General features: G+C 41.9%; 1 protein-coding gene across 2 annotated transcripts in view; it reads left to right on the top strand.

Moving 5' to 3' along the window:
• The window catches only part of LOC125455860 (microtubule-associated protein RP/EB family member 1), a 33991-nt gene extending 22573 nt beyond the window's left edge, over nucleotides 1–11418 (top strand). For both annotated transcript variants that reach the window (XM_048538387.2, XM_048538395.2), the window contains one exon: nucleotides 9315–11418. In XM_048538387.2, coding sequence (XP_048394344.2) covers nucleotides 9315–10835 — 1521 coding nt within the window. In that variant the 3' untranslated portion in view covers nucleotides 10836–11418. The remainder of the gene's footprint in view (nucleotides 1–9314) is intronic.
• Nucleotides 11419–11792: the final 374 nt, after the last annotated feature.

Genomic DNA, 11792 nt, shown 5'->3' on the forward strand with positions numbered 1-11792 from the left:
CACATCTGCCAATGTGGTATACTGCATCCACTGTACCCGGTGCGGCTTCCTCTACATTGGGGAAACCAAGCGGAGGCTTGGGGACCGCTTTGCAGAACACCTCCGCTCAGTTCGCAATAAACAACTGCACCTCCCAGTCGCAAACCATTTCCACTCCCCCTCCCATTCTCTTGATGACATGTCCATCATGGGCCTCCTGCACTGCCACAATGATGCCACCCGAAGGTTGCAGGAACAGCAACTCATATTCCGCCTGGGAACCCTGCAGCCATATGGTATCAATGTGGACTTCACCAGTTTCAAAATCTCCCCTTCTCCTACTGCATCCCTAAACCAGCCCAGTTCGTCCCCTCCCCCCACTGCACCACACAACCAGCCCAGCTCTTCCCCCCCCACCCACTGCATCCCAAAACCAGTCCAACCTGTCTCTGCCTCCCTAACCGGATCTTCCTCTCACCCATCCCTTCCTCCCACCCCAAGCCGCACCCCCCACTACCTACTAACCTCATCCCACCTCCTTGACCTGTCCGTCTTCCCTGGACTGACCTATCCCCTCCCTACCTCCCCACCTACACTCTCTCCACCTATCTTCTTTACTCTCCATCTTCGGTCCGCCTGCCCCTCTCTCCCTATTTATTCCAGTTCCCTCCCCCCATCCCCCTCTCTGATGAAGGGTCTAGGCCCGAAACGTCAGCTTTTGTGCTCCTGAGATGCTGCTTGGCCTGCTGTGTTCATCCAGCCTCACATTTTATTATCTTAAAATCCTGATGGGACTGGACAGGCTGTTTGTAGGAAGAATGTTCCCGATGTTAGGGAACTCCAGAACAAGGGGTCACAGTCTAAGAATATTGGGTAAGCCATTCAGGAGTGACATCAGGAAGAATTTCTTCACTTAGAGTTGTGTGTACAACAACTCCTGTACAATCCTTTCCCACAGGAAGCTGTTGGGGCCAGTTCATTTGATATATTCAAAAGGGAGCCAATCATGACCATTGCAACTAAAGGTATCAAGGGAGATTGGAGCGGGCAGGAATAGAAAACTGAGATTGCATGATCAGCCATGACCATATTTAATGGTGGTACAGACTGAAAGGACTGAATAGCCTACTTCTGCACCTGTTTTTCTAAGTTTCCACGACCCTTCCTCAGAATTGATTTCACTTTACAGATGCTGTCAGATGTGCTGAGCTTTTATAGCAATTTCTGTTTTTGATTCTGATTTACAGCATCTGCAGACTTTCGATTTTTATTTAATATGTCCAACTAAGGAAGTGGCCATACTCGACCTGGTATATGAAAATGAGCCATGCAAGGTGATTGAAGTTTATAAGCATTTCGACAACAGTGACCATATTTCTCTGAGTTAAAGATAAGAATAAGAGTAATTCTTGGGTGAAAGTACTAAATTCAGAGATGGCTAAATACCACGATATTAGGCAGGAACTGGGGAATGTGGACTGGGAGGCATCTGTTTGAGGGCAAGTCCACATCTGGCATGTAGGAATCTTTTAAAGGCCAGTTGAGTTTGGGACCAGCACGTTCCTCAATCTTATCCTTCACTTTCACAGGAACCTTGGATGACAAGAGAAATTGAGAGCTTAGCCAAAAAGTAAAGGAATCATTTGTAAGATTTAGGAAGTTGACAACAGACAGAGCCCTTGAAGAATACGAAGATAACAGGAAAGAACTCAAACATGGAATTAGCATGATTTAAAAAAGTGCCATGAAATCCTTCAGGCAAATGGGATTTAGGAAAATTCCTAGGTACTTTTTATATATTGTGTGTATATATACGCAGTAAGACGGTAGCTAGGGAGAGTGCGTCCTCTCGAGGTCAAAGGAGAAGATTTATGAGTGGAGCCAGAGGAAATTTATGAGGTGCTTAACGAATATTTTGCGTTGATAGTCACAAAGGAGAAGGACATGTTTATAGTGAGTCTGAGGAGGGGTATGTTGATATTCTGGACACGTCAATATAAAAGAGATGCTGAATGTTTTGAAACATATTTGGACAAGTCCCCAGGACCTGATGGGATCTATTTCAGTATGCTGAGGGAGGCATGTGAGGGAATTGCTGGGGCCTTATTACAAAATTTTTGTATTGTTTTTAGTCATAGGAGAAGATCCAGAGAGCTGGAGAACAACTAACATTGTTGTTCCTTTGTTTTAAGTTTGGCATCAGGTATAATCCAGGAAACAGCACTCCAGTGAGCCTTATGTCAGGGGAAGGGAAATTATTGGAGAAGGTTCTTAGGGATGGTGTTTACTCACATTTGGAAAAATATGGACTTATTAGCAATAGGCATCCTGGCCTTTTGCAGGGCAGGCCATGTCTCACAAACTTGAATGAGCTTTTTGAGGATGTGGCAAGGATGACGAGGGCAGGACAGTCGATGCTATCCATACGGACTTTAGCAAGGCCTTTGACAAAATCCCTCATAGCAGACTGATACAAAAGACTAGGTCAAATCAGATCTGCAGTCAGCTGGTAAGATGGATGTAGAACTGGCTCTGTCATAGAAGACAGAAAACAGCAATGGAAGGATATTTTTCTGACTGGTGTTCTGTGACTGGTGGTATTCCGCAGGGATCACTGCTGGATACTTGTTGTTTATAGTGTAATATAAATGATTTGGAGGAGAATGTAGGTGCCCTGATGAGTAAGTTTGTGGATGATGCAAAGGATTGCCAGAGGATACAGCAGTATATAGATAAGCTGGAGATTTAGGCGAAGGAATGGCAGGTGGAATTTAATCCAGACATATGTGAGGTGATGCATTTTGGAAGTTGTAATGCAGGAAGGCAATATACAGTAAATAGCAGAACCTTTAATAGCATCAACATACAGGGGGAAGTAGGCATACAGGTTGACAACTTCCTGAAAGTGGCAACATAACTGGATAAGGTGATCAAGAACGCATATAGCATGCTTGCCTTCATCGGTCGGGGCAAAGAGTATATAAATGCAGCTGTAAAGAACTTTAGTTCAGCCATATTTGGAATGTTATGTACAGCTCTGACTGCCATACTACCAGAAGGATGTGGAGGCTTTGGAGAGAGTACAGAAATAGTTTACCAGGAAGTTGCCTGGTTTGGAAGGTATTGACTATGAGGAGAGATTAGACAAACTTAGTTTGTTTTCAGTTGAACATCAAAGGATGATAGAAGGTTACAAAATTAGAAGAAGCGTACACACAATGGATGTTCAGTCTTTTTCCCAGGGTAGAAATATCAATTTGTAGGGACATAGGTTTAAGGTAAGAAGGTGTAAGTTTAAAGGAAATGTGAGAGCCAAGTTTCATTTTAGAGAGGGTGGCAAGTGCCTGGAATGTGCTGCCAGGGGAGATGGTGGAGATGGAAACAACAGCAATGTTTAAGATTGTGATCAGAGATAATGGGAACTGCAGATGCTGGAGAATCCAAGATAACAAAGTGTGAAGCTGGATGAACACAGCAGGCCAAGCAGCATCTCAGGAGCACAAAAGCTGACGTTTCGGGCCTAGACCCTTCATCAGAGGGTCTAGGCCCAAAACATCAGCTTTTGTGCTCCTGAGTGGCTGCTTGGCCTGCTGTGTTCATCCAGCTCCACACTTTGTTATGTAGCAATGTTTAAGAGGCATCTTTCCAGATATGAGTAGGCAGGGAATAGAGGGATACAGACAGGTTTTTAGTTTAGAAAGGCATCATGTGCTGGTGGTGTCTTAGTGGGTCAAAGGGTCTGTTCCTGTGCTGTACTGTTCTTTGTTCTCTTTATTTGTTAAGGAAATTCATAGTATGCCATGATCCAGCTGCCCCATAGAGGGTGCTTTGTGGTGAGATGGATCCAAAATTGAAAAAGCTGTGAAAACTCAGCAGGTCTCGCAGCATCTGTGGAGAGAAAGTGGACCAAAATCTCCGAACAAAGGTCACTAGAGCAGCATCCACAGTTCTTTGGTATTAGTTTTGGCTGAGTGACTGGAAATAAAGGGTAATGGTTGATGGATCATAGAATCACAGAATCCCTACAGTGTGGAAGCAGGCCATTTGGCCCATTGAGTCACACCGCCCCTCTGAAGAGTATGCCACCCAGAGTCATCCCTCTACCCTATCCCTGTAACTGTGTATTTCCCATGGCTAATCCATTTAGCCTGCATATCCCTGAATGCTATGGGCAATTTAGCATGAACAATTCACCTAACCTGCACATGTTTGGACTGTGTGAGGAAACCGGAGCGCTCAGAGGAAACCTACACAGGTACGCTGTCACCTGAGGGTGGAATCGAACATGGGCTCTGTGAGGAAGCAGTGCTAATCACTGAGCCACCGTGCCAAGGTGTTTTTGCAAATGGCAAGTGATGTTCCAGAGGGTTCCGTGTGGGGTCCTTTGCTGTTTGTTGTGTGTATGAGGACTTACAATATGGATTTATATGTGCAAAGCATGATTGGAAATTTGCAGATGATGATAGAATTGGCTGGGAAGCTGTTCATGAAAAAGATGACTGTCAGCTGCAAAATAATAAGGGGTTTGGATAGAGAGTTCCTTGACAGTGGGTACAGATTTAAGTGACTGGTAGAAGAATTAGAGGGGACAATTCAAGGGAAAGTAAGAATAAGAGAAGTTAAGAAAGATATCAGAATCAACGGAGCAGAAAACTCAAGAAGGGATCATACAGTACGGCCAAGTGAAATAGGGATTGATAGGAAGGGTGAGGGGAGTAACAAATTGAAAGTATTATATATGAATGTAATATATATATGAATGCATGAAGCATAGGAAATAAGGTCGATGAGCTTGAGGATCATTTGGAAGTTGGCAGGTACGATGTTGTGGGGCTAACTAAGACATGGCTTCAAGTGGACAGGGCCTGGGAAATTAACATTCAAGGCTATACGTGCTATCGAAAGGACAGACTGACGGGCAGAGAGGGTGGGGTGGCCCGGCCCTGTTGGTGAGGAATGATATTCAGTCGCTTGCGAGGGGGGACATAGAATTTCTCAGCTGTATCCATACTGACTCTACATCTCCTGACTCTACATCTCCTGATTCTAAGGGTAGAAAGACCATAATGGGAGTTATCTACAGGCCCCCAAACAGTAGTCTGGATGTAGGGTGTATGTTGAATCAGGAGTTAAAATTGGCCCATCACAAAGGTATTACTACAGTTGTTATGGGGGATTTCAACATGTAGAGAGAATCAGGATGGTACTGGATTCCAAGAAACGGAGTTTGTAGAGTGCCCCCGAGATGGATTCTTAGAACAGCTCGTACTGGAGCCTACCAGGGAGGAGGCAATTCTGGATCTGGTGTTCTGGATCAGGGACCTCCAAAGTAAAGGAGCCATTAGGAGGTAGTGACCACAATATGATAAGTTTTAATCTGCAATTTGAGACGGAGAAGGGAGAATCGGAAGTGTCAGTATTGCAGTTGAATAAAGGGAACTATGGAGCTATGAGGGAGGAGCTGGCCGAAGTTCAATGGTACAATACCCGAGCAGGGATGGCAGTGGAACAACAATGGCAGGTATTTCTGGATTTAATGCAGAAGGTGCAGGATCAGTTCATACCAAAGAGGAAGAAAGATCCTAAGGGGAGGCGGGGCGGCCGTGGCTGACGAGGGAAGTTAAGGACTGTATAAAGATAAAAGAGAAGAAGTATAACATAGCAAAGATGAGCAGGAAGCCGGAGGACTGGGAAGCTTTTAAAGAGCAACAGTGGATAACTAAAAAGGCAATACGCAGAGAAAAAATGAGGTACGAAGGCAAACTGGCCAAAAATATAAAGGAGGATAGTAAAAGCTTTTTTAGGAATGTGAAAAGAAAAAAAATGGTTAAGACTAAAATTGGGCCCTTGAAGTCAGAAACTGGTGAATTTATTATGGGGAACAAGGAAATGGCAGAAGAGTTGAACAGGTACTTTGGATCTGTCTTCACTAGGGAAGACACAAGGAATCTCCCAGATGCAATAGTGGCTGAAGGACCTAGGGTAATGGACAAACTGAAGGGAATTTATATTAGGCAGGAAATGGTGTTGGATGGACTGTTAGGTCTGAAGGCTGATAAGTCCCCGGGACCTGATGGTCTGCATCCCAGGGTACTTAAGGAGGTGGCTCTAGAAATCATGGACGCATTGGTAATCATTTTCCAATGTTCTATAGATTCAGGATCAGTTCCTGCGGATTGAAGGGTGGCTAATGTTGTCCCACTTTTCAAGAAAGGCGGGAGAGAAAAAACAGGGAATTATAGACCAGTTAGCCTGACGTCAGTGGTGGGAAAGATGCTAGAGTCAATTATAAAAGATGAAATTATGACTCATTTGGATAGCAGTAACAGAATAGGTCAGAGTCAGCATGGATTTACGAAGGGGAAATCGTGCTTGACTAATCTTCTGGAATTTTTTGAGGATGTGTCTATGAAGATGGATAAGGGAGAGCCAGTGGATGTAATGTACCTGGACTTTCAGAAAGCATTTGATAAAGTCCCACATGGGAGATTAGTGAGCAAAATTAGGGCACATGGTATTGGGGGAAAAATACTGAGTTGGATTGAAAATTGGCTGGCTGACAGGAAGCAAAGAGTAGTGATAAACGGGTCCCTTTCGGAATGGCAGGCAGTGGCCAGTGGGGTACCGCAAGGTTCGGTGCTGGGACCGCAGCTGTTTATGATATATATTAATGATATAGACGAAGGCATTAGAAGTAATATTAGCAAATTTGCTGATGACACAAAGTTGGCTGGCAGTGTGAAATATGAGGAGGATGTTATGAGAATACTGGGTGACTTGGACAGGCTAGGTGAGTGGACGGATGCATGGCAGATGCAGTTTAATGTGGATAAATGTGTGGTTATACACTTTGGTGGCAAGAACAGGAAGGCAGATTACTATCTCAATGGAGTCAAGTTAGGCAAAGGGGAAGTACAATGAGATCTAGGTGTTCTTGTACGTCAGTCAATGAAAGCAAGCATGCAGGTACAGCAGGTAGTGAAGAAAGCTAATAGCATGCTGGCCTTCATCACAAGAGGAATTGAGTATAGGAGCAAAGAGGTCCTTCTGCAGCTGTACAGGGCCCGGGTGAGACTGCACCTGGAGTATTGTGTGCAGTTTTGGTCTCCAAATTTGAGGAAGGACATTCTTGCTGTCGAGGGGAGTGCAGCGTAGATTCACGAGGTCACTTCCTGGAATGGTGGGACTGTCATATGTTGAAAGATTGGAACGACTGGGCTTGTATACACTTGAGTTTGGAAGGATGAGAGGGGATCTGATTGAGGCGTTGAAGATTATTAAGGGATTGGACGCTCTGGAGGCAGGAAGCATGTTTCCGCTGATGGGTGAGTCCAGAACCAGAGGACACAGTTTAAAAATAAGGGGTAGGCCATTTAGAACAGAGTTGAGGAAAAACTTCTTCACCCAGAGAGTAGTGGATATATGGAATGCTCTGCCCCAGAAGGCAGTGGAGGCCAAGTCGCTGGATACTTTCAAGAAAGAGATAGATAGAGCTCTTAAAGATAGTGGAATCAAGGGTTATGGGGATAAGGCAGGAACAGGATACTGATTGTGGATGATCAGCCATGATCATAATGAATGGTGGTGCTGGCTAGAAGGGCCGAATGGCCTACTCCTGCACCTATTGTCGATTGTCTATTGACATGAGGGCAAGGCTTTTCACCCAGAGGCTGGTGGTTGTCTTGAATTTGTTGCCCTGACCAAGCTAGGAAACAAGTTGAATCTTCTTGCTGTTGAGATCCTTTTAAATTGTCACATGTGCGTGTAGTTTTTTTTTTCTGCTATGTAATTAACTAGTACTCTTCAATTAGAACAGCATTGATAGTCCTGTGGCAATATGTTCCGTGACTAAACACCACGATAAGCAAACTGAAAAATAAAAGTTATCAAGCCAGGCTGCTTTATGGGATCTGACTTGACCAGTGTTACCCATCAGCTGGGATCATTGCAGGACTCCCATTTGGCGTCTCACTTGCACGTGAAGCACATTAAATAATAAGATATCAGGCTGTAAATTTGGCTGGTGACCTTTAAAAAGTATCCCTTTTGAGAAACCCCTCTGATTTTTTCGCCTCACCTTTCCTTTCCTCCATTCATTAAATCTGGTTCTTTGTGCCCTGACAGACCATAGCTTGTATTACTGTGACCCAAAGGATTTAAGTGTTCAAACCTTTTCTCTGAGGTTACAATAATAAAAACATTTTGTATAGCTCGTAATTCTGACTAATTTGGAAGACTGTACTGTCAAAAATCTGCACCATTTCACTTTCTAAGATAAATGATTATAATTGGTCAGAGTCTTTTACTTTGTTCAATTTATTTTCCTGAGAAATGTTGCATTTGCTTTCAAGGTCCTCAAGATACTAAGACATTTCCTGTTATTGGTAACAGATGTTTACTGTCTTTTCAAAATCTAAAACTCGTGTGAAGGGAGCATAAAAAATCACTACATTCAATCAAAAGCTCTGGGCAGATTTTGCTCTGAACAGTGTATGAATGGTACAAGCAATTTTGTTGGACTTCGCACCTGCTCACATGCTTGCTATGGAGATTTAAACAGCAAGTTGCGGTCAGATACATGTTCAAACAGCCAAATATTCTCTCGAGCACATCAGGATTTGATCAACAACTATGTCACTTTAACCAATCAGATTACAGAAGCAGAGCAGATTCTCAATCAGGATGCTGGCTGGAACAAAGACCAAGTCATTATAGAAAGCACCATAATGGGGGCAAGAAAGATTGGATTAAGAGAGAGAGAGAGAGACAAGAGAGAAATAGAAGTAAAAGTAAAACTCCAACAATAATTTAAAATCCAAAGCTATGAGACTCCACATTTGTAAAGGCTATTTTTCAGTCTCAAAGGAAGTTCGCCAGGAATTTAAGTCTTACAGAAATAAATAAGTTCTCGCCTTTGCTAGTGAGTTCAGTCTTATCAGTATCTTATGTACAACAAGTTTCAGATTTTTGCTTTTAATTGTATATATGTGGTTGTTGGAAATGCAAGCTCAATTTCCATGCAATTATAATGCTAATAAATCTAGCCCATTATCTTTAAAACAATGATTGACTCTTGCTACATTTTCCCATGCTGTGACAAAAAAAATTAACATTTACTTTGGTGATATACAAACACAAACTAAGTTGGAAACACCAAATAATTTGTACAGTAAAGTTAATAAAACTTGATTTAGAGAGTTTAGAATTAGGGTTAGTATTCATCACTGTATTTTTCGACTAGGTGCTTTGATATTTTAAATGTAAGTTATTTGACATAATTTGCATTGTATTATGGAATTGAGATTTATGAGTTGACTTTTTTTCCATTTTTAAAGGAGAAGATGGGTACTTTTGATGATTCAAAGTCCAACGATTCTTTCCAATCTCCAAGGAATCAAACCATAAATTCAGATCAGAGCAGCACTGGTGAGAAAAGAAATACAAATGAAATATTCACAGCCAATACTGATCAAGCTAGGAGAGAAATAAAAAATAATCAAGCTCTTGCAGATGACTCTGCAACCTGCAATCAAGTACACACACACAGACCTCAGTTAAATGATAATGATTTTGAGAGCATTGGTAAACCAGGAATGTTGCAGGGTAATGTTCAGAATAAGCAGTCAGAAACTCAGGCTGAAAGTTTCTGTAAAATAACAAGTGCTGATTTACAGCTCAGTGAAAACCCCGTGGATAATTCAAGCAACGAGAATAATTCAAACAGGGCCATGCCAAATGCCAACCTTAATCCAAGAGATATGTCCAAAGAGGCCAACTTTTTGAATTTGGGTGATTGCAGTAGTCAGGGAGCTAATGTTTCTTGTGACTACGATGACAAAAACTCAATTAAAGAACAAAAGATTCAAGCATTACAAGGTTATCAGAATGATCAGCTGCAACAAAGCTTTTATGATGTTCACAGTCCATTGAATATACAATTGAATTTTGATGCTCAGAAAAAAATAGATGAAGGTGTAGACTCTGATCAAAAACACACATTAAATCAAAACAAAAATATTGAATACGATTGCAGGGCTTTTCAGACACATAACATTGAAATTGCAAAAAGTGGTCATGATGGGGCTGACTCTGAAGTTGAATGCATGAAAAATGTGCAAACAAACAACAGCACAGATTCAATTTCCAACAGTGAACAATTAAGCAGTTCTTGTACTGAATGCTCATTTAGACATCTTTTGATTAGTGGTGACTCTGTCAGTGAGCCAAGTGCTCATGTGGAACACAACTCCCAAAATGCAAATCGATTGAACAATGATCCACTGCTTCCTGCATGTCTGCCAATTGGCACACAGGCATTAGGTCAGATCAGCAATATGGATGGTTTGCAAGAAAATGCACAAATAGGAACTACTGAGTGTGCAGGAAAACAAGAATGTATGGGAATCCAGAAATGTGAAAACTGGTTCACAGAGACAAAATCAAATAATAAGTCAAATCAAGGAGTAAATGTTTCAAAGAGAGAAAGATCATCATACTCTTGTGCGAATGAATTGACCCAGAGCACATGTGATGCTAATCCAACAGTATACAATGAGGATGTTAAGGAATATAGTGGGTATATTTATCAAGAACCTGATTCTGAAGTTGAAGCAGGCAATGATTGTGAATTTGAAGCAGCAATTCTGGAAGATGCTAAGTGGCATGATTTTGGGAATAGCTCTATTCATGCTTTCTCTCCTGACTGTGTTTCTTTGATCTCGAGGAAAGAGCCACAACCTAAAAAGCCTGTAAAACCAAACGCGGACATAACACAGTCAAATTACCTATTTGCAACAATTTCAGTTCTGGTATTATCAGTTGTTGCTGTGTGCGTATGGAAATACTGCCATAAATAAGGACCATTGTGACCTGAGCTAACAAGGTGTGGAGCTGGATGAACACAGCAGGCCAAGCAACATCAGAGATTTTCTGAAGAAGGGTCTAGGCCTGAAACGTCAGCTTTCCTGCTCCTCTGATGCTGTTTGGCCTGCTGTGTTCATCCAGCTCTACACCTTTTTATCCCAGATTCTCCAACATCTGCAGTACCCACTATCTCTGAAACCATTGTGACGTGGGTGGATTTTATTTTCTGAAAAATTATTGTTGAAGTGATTTTAAATTTACAATATAATTTGAGTTAGCTGTTTGGAAGTAGGAGAATAATTCATTTCATGTCTTGTGAAATGTTCTTTGGAGGTATGTGCACTTATTATATTTTTACTGCAATTCTATAGTTGGAACCTATTCAGGATCTTCATTTTAAACAGAAACTATCAAAGTAATTTACATAAATGGCTCTGTTGCAGTTCACTGTCAATCGTTTGCAAAGTAAAAACAAATTATAACAATTTTAAACTTATCTTTGCACCAAATAATTATTCCAATTTGTATTTTTATATAGTCACTGGTATCTATATAAGTGTCCTTAAAATGTAAATAAATATTCAAAAAATTAGAATTTGAATTTTTTAACCTGCTTCTTTTCTCCAAATCTTTGTTTAAACTGGTTATTTTCTCATGAGTACATTCTTTTGTTATATCAGTTTACTGGTGGATAGTGGAAATGTAACATAAAATAGCAAGTGCTGGAGGAAATCTGGTGTGACAACGTGTGCAGAGAACAGTCCCTCTTCCGCACCTACACAGGCCCCAAACCCCACCTCTTCCTCTGGTACATTGATGACTGTATCGGCGCCGCCTCTTGCTCCCCAGAGGAGCTCGAACAGTTCATCCACTTCACCAACACCTTCCACCCCAACCTTCAGTTCACCTGGGCCATCTCCAGCACATCCCTCACCTTCCTGGATCTCTCA

The sequence above is a fragment of the Stegostoma tigrinum genome, chromosome 1, assembly GCF_030684315.1.
Source record: "Stegostoma tigrinum isolate sSteTig4 chromosome 1, sSteTig4.hap1, whole genome shotgun sequence".
NCBI classification, from domain to species: Eukaryota; Metazoa; Chordata; class Chondrichthyes; order Orectolobiformes; family Stegostomatidae; genus Stegostoma; species Stegostoma tigrinum.